General features: G+C 45.0%; 2 protein-coding genes across 2 annotated transcripts in view; both read right to left on the bottom strand.

Moving 5' to 3' along the window:
* Positions 1 to 13997, bottom strand: part of ARIH2 (ariadne RBR E3 ubiquitin protein ligase 2) — a 72768-nt gene extending 58771 nt beyond the window's left edge. The window contains exon 1 of the mRNA XM_077451684.1: positions 13834 to 13997. The gene's annotated coding sequence lies outside the window, so the exon portion shown is untranslated. The remainder of the gene's footprint in view (positions 1 to 13833) is intronic.
* Positions 13998 to 16650: 2653 nt separating this feature from the next.
* Positions 16651 to 23211, bottom strand: part of LOC143927552 (rab GDP dissociation inhibitor beta-like) — a 39963-nt gene continuing 33402 nt past the window's right edge. Inside the window, exons 10-11 of the mRNA XM_077451685.1 lie at positions 21932 to 21986; positions 16651 to 19153 (exon numbers count right to left, since the gene is read on the bottom strand). Of these exons, the coding sequence (XP_077307811.1) occupies positions 19001 to 19153; positions 21932 to 21986 (208 nt within the window). The 3' untranslated portion in view covers positions 16651 to 19000. The remainder of the gene's footprint in view (positions 19154 to 21931; positions 21987 to 23211) is intronic.

A 23211-nucleotide genomic window follows, 5' to 3' on the forward strand; every position in this document is an offset into this window, starting at 1 on the left:
TCTAGGAGCTAGCGGCGCGTTGATTGCTCATGCGCTGTCTACAGCCGATTTTTCTTTTTTAAATTAACCATTTTAAAGAATCACGCGAGAATCACAATGTTTATTCTAAGCAAAAGAATCACGATTCTCATTTTTCCCCGGAATCGTGCAGCTCTGGTACAGCGTTGTACGCAGGGGTGTATTGCAAAAAATGGCCTGGTCAGGAAGTGTGTAAATCCTTCTTGGCTGAAGTGGTTAAAACAAAAAGCATCTGAACGTGTACAATGCCTTAATAACTGGATATTATGTGTGGCCCTATGCTGATGTCAGGAGTGCCTCCTACATCAATTTAGTAATAAAAAAACTAAATTTAAATAGATAATTCTAGAGGCTAGCCTAACTATATTGAAAAACAAAGAGCAATATAAAAAGAAGAAAGAGGGAGGAAAGAAAGAGGGAGGAAAGAAAGAAAGAAAGAGGGAGGAAAGAAAGAAAGAAAGAAAGAAAGAAAGAAAGAAAGAGGGAGGAAAGAAAGAAAGAAAGAGGGAGGAAAGAAAGAAAGAGGGAGGAAAGAAAGAAAGAAAGAGGGAGGAAAGAAAGAAAGAAAGAAAGAAAGAGGGAGGAAAGAAAGAAAGAGGGAGGAAAGAAAGAGGAAAGAAAGAAAGAGGGAGGAAAGAAAGAGGAAAGAAAGAAAGAGGGAGGAAAGAAAGAGGAAAGAAAGAAAGAGGGAGGAAAGAAAGAAAGAAAGAAAGAAAGAAAGAAAGAAAGAAAGAAAGAGGGAAGAAAGAAAGAAAGAAAGAGGGAAGAAAGAAAGAAAGAAAGAGGGAAGAAAGAAAGAAAGAAAGAGGGAAGAAAGAAAGAGGGAAGAAAGAAAGAGGGAAGAAAGAAAGAGGGAAGAAAGAGAGAGGGAAGAAAGAGAGAGGGAAGAAAGAGAGAGGGAAGAAAGAGAGAGGGAAGAAAGAGAGAGGGAAGAAAGAGAGAGGGAAGAAAGAGAGAGGGAAGAAAGAGAGAGGGAAGAAAGAGAGAGGGAAGAAAGAGAGAGGGAAGAAAGAGAGAGGGAAGAAAGAGAGAGGGAAGAAAGAGAGAGGGAAGAAAGAGAGAGGGAAGAAAGAGAGAGGGAAGAAAGAGAGAGGGAAGAAAGAGAGAGGGAAGAAAGAGAGAGGGAAGAAAGAGAGAGGGAAGAAAGAGAGAGGGAAGAAAGAGAGAGGGAAGAAAGAGAGAGGGAAGAAAGAGAGAGGGAAGAAAGAGAGAGGGAAGAAAGAGAGAGGGAAGAAAGAGGGAAGAAAGAAAGAGGGAAGAAAGAAAGAGGGAAGAAAGAAAGAGGGAAGAAAGAAAGAGGGAAGAAAGAGGGAAGAAAGAAAGAGGGAAGAAAGAGGGAAGAAAGAAAGAAAGAGGGAAGAAAGAAAGAAAGAGGAAAGAAAGAAAGAAAGAGGAAAGAAAGAAAGAAAGAGGGAAGAAAGAAAGAAAGAGGGAAGAAAGAAAGAAAGAGGGAAGAAAGAAAGAAAGAGGGAAGAAAGAAAGAAAGAGGGAAGAAAGAAAGAAAGAGGGAAGAAAGAAAGAAAGAGGGAAAAAAAAAAAAAAGGAAGGAAGGAAGGAAGAAAGAAAAGAAAGAAATCAACATGGGTTCATGAAGACTTCACAACTGCACCACATCCAACATCAAGAACTATTTAGCACCAGAGCAGAAAATGTCCATGAAGAAAAAAATAAATAAAAAATCTTCCGAACTAATTACAGAGTCTCTTCAGTGAGATAATGACTCAGGCTTGGGTGTCAAGAATCCCCATCTTCTGATATCTGCAGCTGTGTAAATGTTTAGCTGACGTCTCCCACTGATAACCAAATGCTTTCGTAAAGCTCGCCAAGTAAAAGCAACTACAGGCCTCCACTGGAGGAGCTGGAAGCCCCAAAAATGTTGCATGCTGGGCATTGTGGTCCTTTATAGACATACTAAGCTCTCAGTGCACACTGCGCCCGTAGCCATTTTTCTTTCTTTTGGATTAATTTGGGCTTCCATCAGAGGTTCTGCTGAAATTCCATGACTTCCTGTGAGATGAAAAGCTTGTCCGAGGACAAAAGCGAGTGTTCACATTGAAAACGGATTTCAACGTTGCATTTCAGTCCGACTTCAAGGGCGTTTTGAGAGACAGCTGTGCGGGTTCATGCACAGATGTCTATTGAAATTGCCCCCGAAGTCACCAAAAGTGCTGCAGGAACTACTTTTGGAAATTGGTGTGGTGCCGCAAAGTCAGTGTTGCACCGATTAGGACTCTATTGCCGGCAATAGGCTATGATTTGACGTGCAATTGGACCTGTCAAATCATGTACAGGCGGCTAAGAGCCAGTTCACACCACATGCAGTCCAGTGCGTTGTTTTTTTTCTGCATCAAAAACACATGGAAAGTAGGTTATATGGTTTCCAAATGGCATAGTTCACACCAGTACTTGCAGTTCCAGGGAAAAAGAACATGCCACATTTTTTCCTGTACTGGAACAAAGTAAAACGCACTGGGACTCAAAACACAGGGGAAAAAAATGCATCTGGAAAAACACCAGAATGCTCCTAAAAACATGCATGCAGAATTGCAACTGGAACGGGTCTGGAGTGCGGTTTTGTGGTGTTAACCAACCCCAGTACTTTTTAACTGGACAGAAGAAAATCCTGACAGGGGTTCTAACCTATCCCTAAACATATCCAAAACTAAAATACAAGGTTTTGGTCAAAGATACCTTTTAAATCAGCTACACATGTTCCAGGTCCATAGTGACCAAAAAGTCTTAGGGCTGGTCCACACCGCAAAAACGCACTCCAGATCCTTTTCTTTTAAATCATTTTTGCATTTCCAGATGCTTTTTCTCTTCTTGTTTCCAGTATTTTTCCACTGTACAGGGTTTTGATGCTTTTAAAGGGCCAGTTCACACACAGAAAATCTGGATGAATTTACCGGATGCTTTTCTGCTTCCACTTTTTTATTTTTTTTTTGTGGTCCAGTTTATGCGCTCTTGGTCACATTTTTTATGTATTCTGGTGCATTATTCCTCCTCTTTTTTTTGTTCACCTTAACCACTTCAGCCCTGGAAGGTTTACCCCCTTCCTAAGCGATTCGGCACTGCGTCGCTTTAACTGACAATTGCGCGGTCGTGCGACGTGGCTCCCAAACAAAATTGACGTCCTTTTTTTCCCACAAATAGAGCTTTCTTTTGGTGGTATTTGATCACCCCTGCGGTTTTTATTTTTTGCGCTATAAACAAAAATAGAGCGACAATTTTGAAAAAAAACGCATTATTTTTTTACTTTTTGTTATAATAAAATATCCTCCAAAAATATATAAAAAAACATTTTTTCCCTCAGTTTAGGCCGATACGTATTCTTCTACATATTTTTGGTAAAAAAAAAAAAAAAAAAAAAAAAAAAAATCGCAATAAGCGATTATTGATTGGTTTGCGCAAAAGTTATAGCGTTTACAAAATAGGGATAGTTTTATAGCATTTTTATTAATAATTTTTTTTTATTATTTTTTTACTAGTAATGGCGGCGATCAGCGATTTTTATTGTGGGGGACCCATTGGACATTTTTGACACATTTTTGGGACCATTGTCATTTATACAGTAATCACTGCTATATAAATGCAGTGATTCCTGTGTAAATGACACTGGCAGTGAAGTGGTTAACCAGTGGGTGGCAGTGTAGGGGTTAAGTGTTCCTAGGGGTGTGTTACTAACTGTGGGGGGGTTGGGCTTTCATTTAGTGAACACTGATCTCTGCTCCAATCACATGGAGCAGAGATCAGTGTCACTAGTTGCTAGGCAGAATGGAGAAATGCTGTTTACAACGGCATTTCTTCATTTGGCCGCTCCGTGAGACGTTCGCGGGTATGCCCGCGGCTCTCAAGTCCGCGGGTCCCGCGACCGGACTCACGGGGGTCCCGACCAGCGCGGGAGCGCGCTGCCGGCGGCGCGCTCCCGATGGCAGGGCGGCAAATTTAAAGGGACGTACATGTACGCCCATTTGCCTGCCCGTGCCATTCTGTCGACGTACATCGACGTGCGCTGGTCGGCAAGTGGTTAAAGGGGTTGTAAAAGGTAAAAAAAAAAAAAAAAAAATGTTCACCTTAATGCATTCTATGCATTAAGGTGAAAAAACAGACAGTGCCAGCCCCTCCACCCCTCATTTTTACTTACCTGACCCCTCGAAAGTCCCACGCTCGCTTCTGACATCCTCTTCGCCTCTCAGCTTGGCCGTTGATTGGCTAGAGTGGATGGATTAAAAGCAGCGCAGCTATTGGCTCACGCTGCTGTCAATCACATCCAATGATGCGGCGCGCCAGGGGGCGGGGCCGAGTGATACAGTGAGGGCTATAGTCGCCGGCTATATCACGGGAGCGCGCCCGCAAGCACTTATCATGCGAAGGAGCTCGCATGAATGTGAGAAGTACTTGCGGGAGGAAGCCGAGACAGCCGCAGAGGGACCCCAGAATACCAGGTTCGGGGCCACTTTGTGCAAAACGAGCTGAACAGGGGAGGTAAGTACGTTTGTTATTTAAAAAAAAAAAATCCCTTTACAACCCCTTTAACTGGCAATTGCACAGTTGTGCGACGCTGTACCCAAATAAAATTGATGACTTTTCCCCCCCCCACAAATAGAGCTTTCTTTTGGTGATATTTGATCACCTCTGCGTTTATTTTTTTGCGCTATAAAAAAATTAAAAATAAATAAAAAGCAATTTTGAAAAAAAAATAATATGTAAAAAAAATACGTAATGTAAAAAAACAAGTATTCATCAATTTAGGCCAAATATGTATTCCGCTACATATTTTTGGTAAAACAAAAATCAGAATAAGCGTATATTGATTGGTTTTCACAAAAGTAATAGCGTCTACAAAATAGGGGATAGATTAAAGCGGAGGTCCACCCTAAAGTGGACCTTCCGCTCCTTGGAATCCTCCCCCCCCCTCCGGCGCCACAATTGGCACCTTTCAGGGGGGAGGGGGGGTGCAGGTACCTGTAAAGTACAGGTATCTGCACCCACTTCCAGGATAGCTCTCTGCGGAAAGGGGCGTAGATTACGCCCCTTTCCGAAAGTCCCCCGCTGCCTGCTGGGAAACACACGGATCCCAGAGGCAGCGGGGACCGTCCTTATTGCGCAGCGCGACTCGCGCATGCGCAGTAGGGAACCGGGAAATGAAGCCGAAAGGCTCCACTTCCTGATTCCCATACCCAAGATGGCGGCGGCAGCACCCGAGAGATCGGCTTCGGGTGCCGACATCACGGGCGCGCTGGACAGGTAAGTGTCCTTATTTTAAAAAGTCAGCAGCTGCAGTATTTGTAGCTGCTGGCTTTAAAAAAAAAAAAAAAAAACACGGACTCCCGGCGGACTCCCGCTTTAAGGAACTTAAATTTTTTTTTTCTACTAGTAACGGTAGCGATCTGTGATATTTAGCAGGACTGTGAAATTGCGGCGGACAAATCTGATCCCAAAAGTGACACAAATACAAGGACCACTACTAAAAAATGCAGATCGCTGTATGACACTGGTAGGGAAGGGGTTAACACTAGGGGGCAATCAAGGGGTTAAAGTCACACTGACAGGTGTTTTTTTCACCCTGATGCATAGGATGCATCAAGGTGAAAAAACACAAACCTTTACAACCTGTGTTCCCTGGGTGTGAGCCAATTGTGTGGGGGATGGGTTTACTGGGACAACAGATTGCTGTTCCTGATTACAGTAAAACCTTGGTTTGAGAGTGTTTTGCAAGACAGGCAGAATCTTTTAATAAATTTTGACTTGATTTACAAGTAGTGTCATGTCACAACTGGAGTATAAAAGAGACACCTCTAAGGCCCCATTCACACCTGAGCATAGCGTTTTCAGGCAGAAAATTGAGCGATTTTACCGCGATTTTGCGCAGGGCAAAAAGAAGAGACACCCAAATCTGCCCGATTTGAGCGACAAAAAAAGGGCACAGAACTTGTTTGAGCTTCAGGCGACTTGGAGCGGAGATGTGAACCACCTCCATTGAGAATAATAGATTTTTTAATAGATTTTAATAGATTAAGGCTTACCTGTAGGTCCAAGCAATATCTCCTAAACCTATATGGTTTAGGAGATATTTGCCCGAAAACGGGCACCGCTGTCTACGGCGCATGCGCCGTAGACAGCGGCGCAGGCGCACTGAGCGCGGCAGTTCCAAGAATGGAGCTGCCGCATTTGTCGACTCCCGTGCGCATGCGCGGGAGTGACATCATCGCGGCTTCGCCGAATGACAGCGGCGGAGCTGCGAGACGCCACCAGCAAGATGGATGCGGCGGACTACCGGGGACAGCGGCGACTTCGCTGGCTCATGTGTCAGGTAAGTGACACATAATAAGCTACTATGCAATGCATAGTAGTCCATTATGCTTTACCTTTGCAGGGAAAAAAAGAGGAAGTAAACTCATCAGGGTTTACTTCCTCTTTAATGAAGCCGTTCCTGATCAGTAGGAACAGACCATCTCTCTCTACTTCCCTGACAGAATACGGAGCTGTCTGTATACATTGACAGATTCCTGTTCTGGCTCTCTGAGAAGCGATCGCGGCTCGCTGGCCACGCGCATTGGCTCTGGCGTCGTGCCGCGGGCGCTCGCCCCCATACCTCTTAAAGCGCCCGACGTACACCTACAGCGGTTTGTGCGGCCGTGCCGACCTGCCGCCGTATAATGACGGTGGCTGATCGGCAAGAGGTTAATAAAAATTTCCTTTCCAATTTGCAGCCACTGATTTATACAGTAATCAGTGGCTATTTATAGCACTGATCATTGGATAAATGTCAATGGTACCAAAAAAGCACCAAACGTGTCTGCTCTGTCCGCCGCAATGTAGCAGTCCTGCAAAAAAAAAAAAAAATCGTAGATCGCCATTTCTAGTAAAAAAATAAAAATGCCATAAATATATCCCCCATTTTGTAAACACTATAACTTTTACGCAAACCAATCAATATACACTTATTGCAATTTTTTTTACTATAAACATGTAGAACACATATTTTCCTAAAGTGAAGAAATTTTTTTTTTTTTTTTTGGGATATTATAGCAAAAAAAAAAAAAAATTGTTCTTTTTCTCAAAACTTTGTTTATAGTGCAAAAAAATTTAAAAAAAAACGTAAAAATAAAAAACACAGAGGTGATCAAATACCACCGAAAGAAAGCTCTGATTGCGGGAAAGAGGAAAATTTTGTTTGTGTACAGTGTCGCATGACCGCACAGTTGTCAGTTAAAGTGACGCAGTGCCGTATCGCTAAAAAAAAACCTGGTCATTAAAGTGGAGTTCTGCTTTAAAAAAAAAAAAAAAAAGTCAGCAGCTACAAATACTGCAGCTGCTGACTTTTAATACTCTGACACTTACCTGTCCCAGGGTCCAGCTATGCAGAGGAACAAAGCCCTGCTCGTCTCCCCACTCCTCTCCGCCGGCATTGTCACTGTGGGCACCCGGCAGTGGGTTCACAGCCGGGCATGCGCCTCGCTGTGACTGGCCGCGCAATCATCTAGGACCTGTGACTTGTCCCAGACGATTGCCGAGAGAGGGGGGGGGGTGGGGGAGGTGCCACGGAGCGGAGAGGGTTTCCACTTCCCCCCTCCCCCCCCAAAACAAAATACAAAACAAATGTGGCATGTCAGGGGGGACACCTTCTCTTAAAACGGAAGTTCCATTTTTGGGTGGAACGCTTTAAGGGGGCAGATCCTTCCAGGGCTGAAGTGGTTAACATTCAATTACGATACGACTTGAGTAGCAATTGTATATGCTTTATTATTATTATTTGCTCTTTTTTTATTCCCACAAAAGTGGAGTTACCCTTCAACATTCTGGTTGTGTCCCTGTCTTACTGCAGTCTGCATGTGAATACACCAACTAATCAGCTACTTTCAGCGGCACCGGGACATCCATGGTGTCACTGCACCCCTCTCCTGTCTACAGCTTCCTTCGACTGACAGACATAGGAGCCCAGCAGATAACTAATAATCACATTGCAATGACAGGCGCATGTGTAGGACGCTGCCCGTTTTTATGGTAGGACTGTAGATTCGATTAGACATCGGGATCCAAGCCTGCGTGTGTCTGTCTGTAGTGGTGATTGCTCTGAACACGGGGAGCCGGTGATGTCACAGCCCCCCCCCACCTACCACTTCCTGAGAACTAGGAAAAGCCTGAATTTCGGGAAACAAAGTCCAAACAACAAAATGATGCAAGGAGTATGTGGGAGGGATGTTTTCATCTGTGTAAATAATCATGCATTTCACTTGATATGTGGAATGTAGAAATTTATTTACATTATGTTAGAGACAGGTCCACTTTAACCAGCATTACCCTGCAGTTGCAGTACACTACTCATCTGTGTTAAATTACAAACCGAGCAGCCAAAAGGGTTTTTCATAGATTCAGTACAATGCTTTCATAGACAAATATTCACTATAGAAGTGCACTATAAAACGTCAATAAAAGGCTTTAAAAGGAAAGCAGCAATATTGATGTAACCAGCACTCAGTATATAGCAAAGTCAAACAGGACTGGTCTTCCAAACTCACAACAGAGGTGCTGGGGTGGCGTCCTCGCTGTGAATGAGGTGGCTCTGCATTTACCAGACAGACGCAGTGTGGACAGGCAGTTTAACCCCTTGCCACCCAATCCAAATTTTGGCATTCCTCTCCTACATGTAAAAATCATTCTTTTGCTAGAAAAATTACCCAGAACCCCCCCAAACACACACACGTATGTATGTATGTATGTATGTATGTATATATATAATATATATAAGCAGAGACCCTAGGGAATAAAATGGTGGTCATTACAATTATTTTTTTATGTCACGCAGTCATTGTTCAAATGTGAAAAAACACTCATGAATAAAAATAAGGAAAAAAAAGAAAAAAAACAAACACACAATATTTACCCCAATTTTATAGCATAAAATGTGAAAGCTGTTACTCCGAGTAAATAGATACAAAACATATCACCCTTTACAAATGCGCACACTCATGGACTGGTGCCAAACTACAGTACTAGGTGACGCTTTAAAAATTGTTTACAGGTTAGCAGATTAGAGTTCTAGTGCTAGAATTATTAGGTGTGACCTATGTATGCATTGGCTGTTTTTTTTTTTTCTTGATATTATCAGCGGTGTTTATTTATTTTTTTATTATTCAGCTGTCAGCGAGGAAACCCACTGACAGCTGACGACTCATTGGTTAAGGACGCCACAGCCGACTTCCCAGGGGGATGAGGGTGCTTTAATTTTTTTTGATACATTTTTTACACTTTTCCTTTTTAAGCACTTTTATTTGTATTACAAGGAATGTAAACATCCCTTGTAATAGGAATTATGCATGACAGGTCCTCTTTACAAGAGAGATCTGGGGTTTATAATTCCCCACATCTCTCCTCTATGCTGGAAAGCCTGAGATCAAAAAATAAATGAAATTAAGATCGATCTCAGGCTTTCCAGCAAAAAAAAAAACAAAAAACCCCAGCAGCGTTTACATTTGCCGGCGCCAGCAGTGACATTGTGACGCCGTTGCTTCTGTTAAGACTGTGCTGTTACCGGTGGCTCCCACATACATGCGCGGGAGTGACGTCATACATATAGCCCCGGCCAATCACAGCCCCGGAGCCGCGATACCCGGAAGTGACCCCCCGGGAGTGATGTCATCGGCCGGTGCTGTGTACTACTGTGTACTTACATAATGCCTTTGTCTTGCAAGTGTATTTTTTCTTTCTAAAGTGGGTTTACAACCACTTTAAAGTCCCCCATGCATGTGTTCCTCATAATCCATGCACTCATCCCTGCTATACACAGGCACATTGTGTTACTATAAAATAGACCCACTGTCTGTACTTTACCACCCTTCTGGGTAACAGAAACATTACTCCAGATCTCAACAAATGCAGGACAGGTTTCCCATGCAAAGAACTCTTCCCAACTACCTCTCAAAAAGGGACCTTGTATAAATCTGACTTGTTTTTATGCAATGACAAGCCGCGTAAACAGACAGTGATGGTGTATACAGTCTGCAATGGCTGACCTCCCTTTCTGAAAATTTGAATTCCTTAAAGTGGTGTTGTCACCATAAAAATAAAAAATAATAATAATTAGCTTGAAATTCATAAAAAAATTATTGAAAAAAAAAAAAAAACATTTTTACTCACCTCTAATGGCCTGTTGCTAGGGGTTCCCTCGTAGTCTGCCTTCTTCAATGCCCGGGCTGGTGACATCACTTCCCCTGGCGCCGCACAGTCATCTGGGACCTGTCACGTGTCCCAGATGACTGTGCGGCGCATCACGGCGTCTGGCGCCGCTCACGCATGTGCAGTGGGTGCCCGGCTGTGCTGCCACACCCGAGTGCCCAGAGTAGGAATGCCAGCGCAGAGAGTGGAGCGGGGAACGAGGGAGGCTTCGTTCCCCCGCATTGCTGGACCCTGGGACAGGTAAGTGTCCGATTATTAAAAGTCAGCAGCTCCAGTATTTGTAGCTGCTGAGTTCATATTTTTATTTTTTATTTTTTATTTTTTTTTAGGGGGCACCCCACTTTAAAGTGATTGTAAGGGTTCGTTTTTTTTAAATAACACATACTTACCTCCACTGTGCAGCTCGTTTTCCACAAAGTGGCCCCAAACATCCTCTTCTGGGGTCCTCCGGTGGCTCTCGCGGCTCCTCCAGCATCAGATAACGCCCTAGGAGAAGTGCTCTCCCAAGGGGGTTACCTTGCGGGCGCGCTCCCGGGTCCAGCATTCGGCGTTCATAGCCTCCGAATGTATGACCTGGCCCCGCACCCCGGCACCAGCGTCATTGGATTTGATTGACAGCAGTGGGAATCAATGGCTGCGCCGCTATCAATCTATCCAATCAAGAGCTGAGAGCCACGGGCAGTGAGACAGCATGACAACATCGGGTCAAGTTCTAGGGCTCGGTAAGTAAAAACGGACGGGCTGGGGTCAGGGCCGTTTTTAAGGCAGGGCAAAAGGGGCAGCTGCCCTGGGCCCTGTCATTGTTGTGGGGCCCAAATCAGCTGCCTCATACTTGCCAAATATCCTGGTTTACATTTCCTCCTCCTTGAGGTTTTAGTCCAGTGCTGTGTCCCAATATCTTAGTGTGAAGGGCTGCTGCTACTAATGCTGCCCAGCTCTGCCCTATTGTTACGTAGGAATGACTCACCTACAGACCCTGTGTTTACATGTAAATAACTGGCATTCATATGTAAATAGCGGCGGGCGGCAGCATTGATATGTGCATCATCATCCTCTGAGGTAATATCCACAGTAATCTCTAGCAACCAATCAACAAGCAGAAATCATGTGCTGTAACCTCTAGCAACTAGTCAGTGAGCCGTAATGTGTGTTGCAACCTCTAGCAACCAGTCAGTGAGCCGTAATGACACACTAACAATCACAATAGCTGCCTGACCTGATTCAGTAAACGGATTTTGAGTCTAGCTGCAATTTATTGTATGTCTCAGAGGCGGTGGAGTGCAAAACAGCATGGGGGGGGGGGGCCAAAGAAAGTTTTGCCCAGGGTCCAATCAATATTAAAGACGGCCCTGGCTGGGGGGTCGGTCACTCAGAGGTGTTTTTTTACAATGCTTTAAAGTGGTTGTAAACTTCAATCACTGACTTGTATCTATAGGTAAGCCTACAATAAGGCTTACTTATAGGTACTGTAAATATCTCCTAAACTTGTACCATTTAGGAAATATTTACTGTATATGCAACCAAAGACGTTATTGGCCCATGCGCTCTGAAGGAATAACCATCCGGGGCCATTCCATCAGAATTCAGTGCCGTAAATAGCGGCTCCCCCACCACACGCATTTGCAGGAGTGGCGTCATCACGGCTCTGGCCCGCAACACAGCCGGAGTCCGCAAACCCAGAAGGAAGACGGGTGAAGATGGAAGCAGCCTCCAGCGATGACAGCGCATTACTGGAATGCTTTGTTTTCAGGCAAGTTTCACATTATGCATACTAGTACATAATGGGTTAACCTTGCAGGTCAGAAAAAAAAAGAAAAAGCACCCAGCGGTTTACAACCATTTTACAATGGAACTTCGCTCACTCAATCATAGTCTATTTTTATTCCTGTTGCTGCTAGCATTAGTATATAGATAGGAAAGTATAGAATATTCACTTGTTTTAAACTTATTTTTATTTTTTTTTGACATTACTTCAGTTACTTCCTGGTTTCCAAGCTTAAGCAAATAATATCAAACATCAAACATCAAACATCAAACATCAAACATCCCAGATGCCAGGGGAGGGGTGGGGGGGGGGGGGGGCTTGTCAGCTAAGCACATCTCCTGCCTGCATGCCTGAGCTAAGGGCAAACGGAGCCCGGGAAATATATACATGAATCATCTGCCCTTACTCAAGATGGCCACGACCAGAAATGCTAGGGGGTTGTTTTTCAAAGGGATTTCTCAGCAAAATTAGGCATGGAGACATGAATGGGGGGGTTTCTTTGATTATTAAAAACGACTTAAATATTTTTTTTCCATTTGTGTTGCTCAGGTGTAGTTCTGCTTTAACCGAGTCCCGACCACATAACTTATTTATACGGCGGCAGAGCGGCTCTCCTGTTCCAGATCATGTACCTAGTACATGATCTGGCACTTCAGGGTAGGGGGCGCATGCTGCGATTCGACATAATTGTGCAGCTCTACTGTCCCTCAGCTCTTGGGTGCAGGCGCGGGCAGCCTTACCACGAGGGGGGGGGGGGGGGGGGGGGAGGGTGTGGCTTTGCAGGCTGTTTCCCTACTGCGCATGTCACGCGTTCTGAATGGTCCCTGCTGCCTTTTGGGACCTGTGTGTCTCCCAGAAGGTAGCAGGAGAAGGACATTGCGTAGTTTGATGGGCAGAGAGGGGTGATCTCTTCCCCCCCCCCGACGAGTATCAAATGTGGCACCGGAGGTGGGGGGGGGGGGGGGGGATCCGATCTGTGGAAGTTCCATTTCTGGGTGGAACTCCGCTTTAAAAGCTTGTTATGGATTTCCTCAATCCCACTCTTGAACCTTTTTTTTTTTTTTTTTTTTTTTAGCAGTGTGCATCATCCTGCTGAAAGAGCACCCCCCGCCATCAGGGGAATACGGCCTCCACGAAGGTGGGGTGTCCTGAGTCAGCAGCAATGGTTAGGTAGGTGTTACGTGTCATCCACATGAATGGCAGAACATCACCCCAAATCATCACACTTGTGTCTTCTTCTTCCCATCCTGGAGCCGTCTATTCCTCGGGCAAGTCACCCTTCTGGGCAAAACGTGGTTCCTCACACCAGGCCACCCTCTGCCGTCGCTCCGTGGTCCGGATGATCATGTGACCATTGTAGGGACTGGGGACACCGGTCAGCGGATACACAGCCGCCCCCCCCCCCCCCCTTACACAGCAATCTGCAATATTTCTGCTTTCAACACCTCAACTTCAGGGATAACATGTTCACTGGCCCAATACATCCCACCCACTTTCTGATGCCATTGTAAGGAGATAATCAATATGATTCCCTTCGCCTGTCACTGGTCATAATGTTCTGGCTGATCTGTGTGAATACATTGGAGATATATATATATATATATATAAAGCCCCCTCCCCCACTCCAGTCAGGATTCCCCTCCCCACCTTAATACCCCCCCCCCCCCCCCCGAATCACCCCCACATTCCTCCAACTGGACACAACAACTGACCCCCCTCCTGTGAAGATTTACCCCCCCCCCCCCCCCCCAAATTATACCTCACCTAACTCCACAACCCCCCTCAGGAATGTCCTCCCCATCCCCCCACAAAGCATCCCCCCCTTCACAACAAAACAACAAATGTCACCGAGCCCTTCCCACCAGCCTCACCTAGCCGGGACCCGTCTCCTCTCCGACACAAAGTCCCCGGGAGGGGCGGCGCTAATCACCCCCAGCCGCTCCACCTCAGACCAGCCTCTCTCTCTCTCTCCCTCTCTTCACCGAATGTCTACAACGGGAAGTGCTTCTCTCTCAGCCTGACGTCACTTCCGCCGATCCTGTGCGGAGGGGAGGGGGGACGAGAGAGAGAGAAAGGCGTGACGACACGGGGTGGGCGGGGGGAGCTGCGCGATGACAGCCCCCCCGGAAAATGGTGGGCGAGGCTGGAGGAGAGGCGGGATCTGCGCGGTGACAGCTTGAGATGGGCGGCAGGAGGAGCTTCTGTTTGCAGGGCTGGTCACGTGCTTTGTTTGTTGTCAGCGGGGTCAGGCTTGGATCGTTTTGATGGCTGCTCACTGTTTTATTGTAACGTTGTTTATAAAGTTTATTAAAACGTTATTTATAAAGTTCACTTATAAAAGGAATTATGAAGTTATTTATGAAGTTTATTAAAACGTTATATATTAAGAGTAATTGCAAAATGTATTATAATGTTATTCATGGAGTTTATTAAAAAGTTATTTATAAAGTTTAATTATCAAATTTATTATAAAGTTATTTATGAAATGTATTAAAAAGTTATTTATAAAGTTTAATTATAAAATTAATTTTAAAGTTATTTATGAAGTTTATTAAAAAGTTATTTATAAAGTTTTCTTATGAAATGTATTATTAAGTTATTTATAAAGTTTTTAAAAAAATTATTTATAAAGTTTACTTATAAAATGTATTATATTGTTTATTAGAAAGTTATTTATAAAGTTCACTTATAAAATGTATTATAAAGTTATTTATGAAGTTTATTAAAAAGTAATTTATAAAGTTACTTATAAAATTTATTATAAAGTTATTTATGACGTTTATTAAAAAGTTATTTATAAAGTTTTCTTATGAAATGTATTATAAAGTTATTTATGAAGTTTATTAAAAAGTAATTTACAAAGTTTCATTATAAAATGTATTATTAAGTTTATTTTTTGAAAAAGTTATTTATAAAGTTTACTTATAAAATGTATTATCAAGTTATTTATAGTTTATGAAAAAGTTATTAATAAAGGTTCCTGGTCCTGGGACCGGCAATCTCCAGATCATAGGGGAGACCATACAGAGGCCCCTACTGGCTGATGCATTTCGAGGGAATGCCTTCTTCTTGATGTAAGGAGGGACTCCACTGGTGACACCTGATGTAAGAGGGACTCTATTGCCTGGGGACACCTGATGTAAGAGGGACTCCACTGTCTGGGGACACCTGATGTAAGGAGGGACTCCACTGGGGACACTGATGTAAAGAGGGACTCCACTGGGGACACTGATGTAAGGAGGGACTCCATTGGGGATACCTGATGTAAGAGGGACTCCACTGTCTGGGGACACCTGATGTAAGAGGGACTCCACTACCTGGGAACACCTGATGTAAGGAGGGACTCCACTGGGGATACCTAATGTAAGAGGGGCTCCACTGCCTTAGGACACCTGATGTAAGAGGGGCTCCACTGCCTGGGGACACCTGATGTACAAGGGACTCCACTACCTGCGGACACCTGATGTAAGGAGGGACTCCACTGGGGACACTGATGTAAGGAGGGACTCCACTGCCTGGGAACATCTAATGTAAGAGGGACTCCGCTGCCTTGAGACACCTCTCTCCCAATTTCTCCCTCCATCCCTCGTTCATCTCAGACTCAAACCACACCCCCTTTGAGCCGCACCCTCTTTAAGCCATGCCCGATATTATATTTAAGCCACGCCCATCTTTTGCCATGGCACATGAAGCTTCCCACGCCGCATTTTCCTTTCCCTGTTAAACCACGCCTAAAAACAAATATCCCGCCCCTAATCATAATTATAGAGCACATGCGTTTCAGTGCGGCATGAAAAAGGGTCAGGGACTTCTGTTCTGCGCTTCCCGCACACAGTGCAGCCCAATAAAATGAATGGGCTACCATACATGCAAGGCGCAAATGCACGTGCCTGCTCTATTACCCACCCAAGCTTAAAGTGGGGTGCCCCGTAAAAAAAAAATTTTAAAAGTCAGCAGCTACAAATACTGCAGCTGCTGACTTTTAATAATCGGACACTTACCTGTCCCAGGGTCCAGCGATGCGGGGGAACGAAGCCCCCCCTCGCTCCCCGCTTCGCTCGCGGCTCCGGCATTCTTACTGTGGGCACCCGGCTGTGGCTTCACAGCCAGGCACCCACTGCGCATGCGCAAGCGGCGCCGCGATACGCCACACAGTCATCTGGGACACGTGACAGGTCCCACATGACTGTGCGGTGCTGAGGCAAAGGAGGGAAGTGATGTCACCACCTGGGCAATGAAAGAGGCAGACTTCGATGGACCCCCTAGCAACAGGCATTTAGAGGTGAGTATAAAAATATTTTTTTCCAATTTTTTTTTTATTTTTTTTTAATGAATTTTTAGCATTTTTATTTTTTGGTGGCAACGCCTCTTTAAAGCTGGTCAGCGCTGGATGGCGGCCTTGGCTATGACAGGTCACAGCCATCATGACTGGTTTCCTTTTAATTCCAAAAGCAGCCCAGTACAAAGCAAGGGCCAACGGCTTGATGAAGTTCCCTGGGGACAGAAACGTTGGCCTGTACTGGATGAACTCACTTGAACTGATTCCCAGAATAGAATATTGTAAACACACTCACCGATTATGCTCGGATCTCAGGAGACAAGACCACACTACGATTTTCAGCCGTCACACCCCCCCCGTGATAGGAAAACAAAATATGTTTCAAAGCAAGCCAGTAATATTGGTACAAAGATATCTTTATTGAATACAAACACTCATTCACACCCTTCAGTCCCAGGAACCTGGCACATTCTTTGGTGTTATACCAGCCTACACAACACTGGCATCAAAAACAAACAATCGTATTAATGGGGTAATATATTAACATATACCACAATGCGCTCACCCTTTCTATTTTTCATGTTTACCATGAAGCGTAAAAGTGAAAAAAATCCCAATTTTTTGGGTTATCGCCAAAATAGGAATCTTCCGGGGGCGCGGGGAAGGGGATGGGGGCATTAGTCTAGTTCTGGTAACAACCAGGGATTTTCTCACTTTGGAGGAATTTCCCACTTCCTGTTTTGGCTGTGGGACAGGAAGTGAAGGGAGATCTACCCAATGGGACACAGGGCAAAAAAAAATTACAGGGGTTCTAGTCCTTTACTCCATGAAAAAAATTACCTTTCATAAACACACATTATGTCCTTTTTTCTTCCTTTTCATTATTATAAGAATTTCCTTATCATTTTCATGCAATGTATTGCAAGTGTTTTTAAAGCAATAATAAAGGAGAAAAAAAAGATCAAATTATAGCTAAGGAATTAAAACATGGATGTGTGATATCTATGTAAAAAAGAAAAGTTAAGCTTACCCAATAAAAGAAAAACATTTACATCCACATAAAATAAAGGCAGTCAGAAATACATATATACAGAGGTTAAAGGCTCAGTCCATTCAAAAGTGATATTCCAGTGGTGCATGCTGGAGTGTTAAACTAACTAACAACAACACATTTCTCAAGGATTCTATTGGTGAGATCTTTGCAACAGAGGTCCTGGGTCTGCACATCTGCTGTGGCTATTATGACAGTTTCTCACCATTGCCATGGTGGGTTTCTGGGTCTGCACATCTGCTATGCCCATTATGAGAGGCTCCCATCATCCTTGCAATAAGTCTCCAGGTCTGCACATCAGCTGTGCCCATTATGATATGTTCCTACCAGCCTGTGCTGAGTTCCTTGGTCTGCACTCCTGCTGTGCTCATTATGAGAGGTTCTCACCCTTCCTTGAATGAGTTTCCAGGTCTGCACACCTGTTGTGCCCATTACGATGGGTTCTCAACTTCCCACCATCCATGTGGTGGGTTTCTGGGTCTGCATATCTTGCTGTGCCCATTATTATGGGTTCCCACTATCCCTCTGCTGGGTTCCTGGGTCTGTGCATCTGCTGTGCCCATTATGAGAGGCTCCCATCATCCTTGCAATAAGTTCCCAGTTCTGCACATTAGCTGTGTCCATTATGATACATTCCCACCAGCCAGTGCTGGGTTCCCTGGGCTGCACTCCTGCTGTGCTCATTATGAGAGGTTCCCCACCACCCCTTGGATGAGTTTCCAGGTCTGCACACCTGTTGTGCTCATTATGACGGGTTCCCAACTTCCCACCATTCATGTGGTGGGTTTCTGGGTCTGCATATCTCTTGTGCCCATTATTAGGGGTTCCCACCATCACTTTGCTGGGTTCCTGGGTCTGCACATCTGCATGTGCCCATGTTGAGAGGCTCCCACCATCCTTGCCCAGGTCTCCACTTAAGCTGTGTCCATTCTGATATATCCCCACCATCCCGTGTAAGGTTCCTTGGTCTTCGCTTCTGCTGTGCTCATTATGAAAGTTTCCCACTATCCCTTGGATGTGTTTCCATGTCTGTACACCTCCTGTGCCCATTGTGAAGGGTCCCCACCACCCCTTTTGCTGAATCTTTATGTCTGTACACCTCTTGAGCCCATCATGATAGGATCTCACCATTTTTGCACTGAGTTCCCAGGTCAGCTGTGCCCGTTATGAGGGGTTCTCACCATCCCTGCATTGGGTTATCGGGTCTGCATACCTGCTGTTCTCATTATGAGGGGCTCTTACCATCATTGCTGCATTTGTAGTTATTTCATATAATAGAGGATCAAAAAAATGGTTGACAACACCCCAAAGGGAATTTTTGTTCAAAATGGGAGGAGAATGTAGCAATCACGGTTAGAACACACAAAGGTGGGCAGGAACACCTAAAACTTTCAGGTGAACAGGAACAGAGTTGGGAAGAATGGCGAGGCCGAGGAGATCTCATTGTTGGAGTATCCAACACATACAAGAATCTAAGGGCTGACTCAGGCAGCCAGGCCTCCACTTATTACAAAAATATCACTTTTAGGTGGACTGACCCTTTAATTATAAAAAAAAAAGATATCTCGGCCTTTAATAAGGCAGCAAGCACTGTGCTAAGCTCAGGAACCCCTATCCACCAACAGGCAAGCATCTTTCAGATTGGCTGCTTGGGGTTGTCGTACATCATAGCACCGCCTTATTTAGCAAGCCCTCCTGATGGAGCTGGTCAGTCCTCGTCATCTTGGCTTGTCTCCTGGTTTACAATCAACCTGTCTTTGAATGCCAATTCAGCGCCGGTCATTCTTTGGAAGATGTCCTTAATGTCGTCACAGGTGGTCTCGAAGTGCGTGGTTGCGTCATAGGACCGGGAGATAAAAATCTACGAAAAGACAAACCATCAGTGTCAATCTGAAGAATAGATGGAGATGTATGAGCAAAGCAGGTCTCATTTTTGAAAACGTCTTTAAGAAGAACTATATATATTTGCAATGTTTAAGAAAGAAAAGTTTTATGAAGATTTCCTGAATGACTAATATTCTAGGTACTAATCAGTTTCTAATAATTGGTAAGAAAAGATATTGGTGTAGCGATATTCTGACTTTCAGCTGACTGATAGTTTCATGTCCTCGAAAAACACTCTAAGCCCTTGTACACACGGTCGGACATTCCGACGGAAAATGTCCGATCGGACCGTGTTGTCGGATAATCCGACTGTGTGTGGACTCCATCAGACTGTTTCCGTCTGAATATCCGACGAACAAAGTTTTAGAGCTGGGCTATAAAACTTTCCAACAACATGATCCGATCGGACTTTGTCTGATTGTGTGTAGAGAATTCCGATCGGACAAAGTGCCACACATGCTCAGATCAAATTCCTAGACCAAAGCTATTGGCTACTAGCCTGAACGTAGTCCCGTCGTAACGAAATAACGTCATCACGTTACGTACGATCGGATTTTCCAACAACTTTGTCCAACCGTGTGTATGCAACACAAGTTTCGGACAAAATCCGTCGGACAAAATCCAATGGATTTTGTTGTCGGAATGTCCGACCATGTGTACAAGGGCTTACATGGCAAAAGGATACCAGTTGTGATAATCGCCATCTTGCTACACCCGCACTCCTCTACAGTAAGGATACACTGAGAAGGGGGCAAGTGGACATCTTGTTACACCCACTGGAGTTTTGTATTTTACACTTATTTTTAACAGTACAGTGAGTTTATATAGTGAAATACAGCAATTAGAACTCCGTCTGAATGTTTAGATTTAATTTTAAAAGCAGCGATCTTCTGTCAGATTAGCAAACCAGTGAGATCAGAAGGCTTGCCGTTGCTTTTAACCACTTACCGACCGCTGCACGCCAACATACGTCTGCACAATGGCAACGGTGGGCAAATGGGCGTACCTGTTTGTCCCCTTTAATTGGCGGAGCTAGCAGGCACGTGTGCCCGCCATGCACAGCGTGACTATGTCTGTGGGACCCGTGGACTCGATGTCCACCGGTGTCCTGGCGATTGCCTCACGGAGCCAGAGAACGGGGAGATGCAATAAACAAGGCATTTCCCCGTTCTGCCTAGTGATCACTGCTCCCTGTGTGCTTATTGAAATTCAGCAGCTACAGCGTTTGTAGCTGCTGACTTTTCATTTTTTTTATTTTTTATTTTTCAGCTGGACCTCCGCTGTAAATACTCTTTCACATAAACCAGCTTTAAGTGTACTGTATGTCTACTAGCCCTTTAAGTGAAAGCAGCGAGGACTAAACACCATAAAACATCTATACACGAGTACAAGTTGTCTCTTGGTGGCTGACAGTACGCCAAGGCAGTTTGTTAATCTGCGTGCCAGCACCTCTCAGCAAAGCATGCATGCCTAATAGCCCAGTTAGAAGGAGACACACCATCACCTCCCCCTGCCCTGGCAAGGCCTGGCGCCATGACATGTGCATGACATTGCTAGTGAGAGCTTAGCACACGGTCTAATCTTCATCCGGCCTTCGGAGTAGCCACCCCGAGTGTATCGGTCAGTGCTGCTGTCAGAGTGAACTGAACAGATGTCAGGCCGACAGTAACAGAGTGATGGGGGAGACTTACTTGAACTGGTGCAGCTGTGCATGGTAACCAATCTGTGTTCTGACTTCAGATTGTTCGGTGGCAGCGGTTCGGGAGCGCTCCCAAAACGCCCTGCCAATTGAAATGAAAGGCCAGCTTCCGAAGCGCCTGAAAAGTGCTTCGGGAGCGCTGCATTGCGGCCGCTTTGAACCCCTTCTTTTGGGGTTAAAAGCTCCCCACTAGTGGCCGAAAAGCGCTACTTAACCACGTCAGTCCTGGAAGAATTTACCCCCTTCCTGACCAGAGCACTTTTCGACACTGCGTCGCTTTAACTGACAATTGCGCGGTGGTGCGACATGGCTCCTAAAGAAAAATTACGTCCTTTTTTTCCCATAAATAGGGCTTTCTTTTGGTGACATTTGATCATCTCTGCGGTTTTTACTTTTTAAACAAAAAACATAATTTTTTTAATAAAAAAACACTTTTTTACTTTTTGCTATAATAAATATCCCCAAAAAATATAAAAAAAAAATAATTTTTCCTCAGTTTAGGCCGATACGTATTCTTCTACATATTTTTGGCAAAAAAACGCAATAAGCATTCATTGATTGGTCTGCGCAAAAGTTATAGCGCAAAAGATGCTGCTGCCGCGCCCCCCCCCCGTTGGCTATTGCATGAAATGACGTACAGGTACGTTGTTTGGCGCAATAGAGCTGATCTGCCTCAGTATATGTACTGCGGCCGCTCGGCAAGTGGTTAAGCCTCGACACACAGGAGCTCGTAAGCGTCCATGTACGTGTGGCCTTACCGTACTCTTCACAAGATGCTTTGCCTCAGTATACATACTCAGTGCTGGGATAAATGAACTACTGCTCACGCGCATGGGAATTACGTCACCCCAGCCCAGCCAATCAAGATGATCAAAGACCCAAAAGCTGGAGGAAGATGTAGGCGCCAGCGAGGAACCTCGCAGATCTTGCACCACTGGAGAGGAGGCGAGTTTTGGATGGTTGATGACAAGCATATAGGATATCATTTGTAAATAATGAACAAAAGTCCGTGAATAGGTCAGTGTAGATGAAAATACATTCTCACAGGGCTCTCACCTGGTTCTTTGTTCCGTCATGCTTTGGGACATACTGGTTATTAATGGAGACAAACCTGAATGAAAAAAAAAAAAAGAAAAACACATACATTTTTCTGCATATCTAATAGGTTATGCAAACTCAGAGAATAAGCTGTTTCATCGCCATCCCACTACAAGGCAAAGCAATGCCTTTTCTCCTATGTGGCATTGCAATGGGGTGCAGGCAGCGTGTGCTAGTGCCAGGGTAAGATCATCTAGAGCCCAGGGCGTATATGCCAAACTGCACGCCCCCCCCCCCCAGTTGTGTCAGCATGCTTAACCCCTAAGCATACCTTTCCCCTCCTCCCAGGACAAGTCTGCCCCCTGCTGAAATCCCCCCCATCACCCCTCCCAGCGCTTAAACTATCTGTCTCTCTCTCTCTCTCTCTCTCTCTCGCTTCAAATTACTCCCAGCACAACCCCCCCCCCCCCCCAAAAAAAAAAAAAAAATCACTCCTAGCACAATTCCTCTACCCCTCATAATTCCCCTCCAAGTACACTCCCACTCCTCCCACTCCAAACGCTCCCTCTCAGTACAAATCCCCCTCAATCCCCCCTCCCACATTTCCCCTCCTAGCACTAATACGCCCGGATCATCCCTACTAGCACAAATCCCCCCCCCCCAAAAATGTAAAAATCCTCTCCTAGCACCGATTCCCTACCTCTCAAATTTCCCCTCCAAGTACACATCCTCTCCTTCCACTACAAATCCCCCCCCCCCTTCCCCAGCACAAATTCGCCCTACTTCCACAAATCCCCCCTTCCACATTCCCCCTCCTAGCACAAATAAGCCCTGATCATCTCTACTAGCACAAAATCCCCCCTCCCCCAAAAAAATAATAATGTCCCCTCCTAGCACCAATCTCCTACCCTTCAAATTTCCCCACCAAGTACACATCCTCTCCTCCCACTCCAAATCCCCCCCCAGCACAAAGCCCCCCTCCCACATTACTCCTCCTAGCACAGATACACCCTGATCATCCCTACTAGCACAAATCCCACCCCTGCACTTTCTCCAGTTCCCCAATATCCTTTTTGAGAACCGGTGTCCAATGACACCATTGATTGGGCACAATTCCTCCCAATGACACCAGTGATGGGGCACAATTTCTCCCAATGACACCAATAATGGGGCACAATTACTCCCAATGACACCAACAATTACTCCCAATGACACCAATGATGGGACACAATTACTCCCAATGACACCAACAATTACTCCCAATGACACCAATGATGGGACACAATTCCTCCCAATGA

This window comes from Lithobates pipiens, unplaced genomic scaffold (assembly GCF_037356315.1).
Source record: "Lithobates pipiens isolate NorthernLeopardFrog02 unplaced genomic scaffold, aLitPip1_a1.2 Scaffold_23, whole genome shotgun sequence".
Taxonomy (NCBI): Eukaryota; Metazoa; Chordata; class Amphibia; order Anura; family Ranidae; genus Lithobates; species Lithobates pipiens.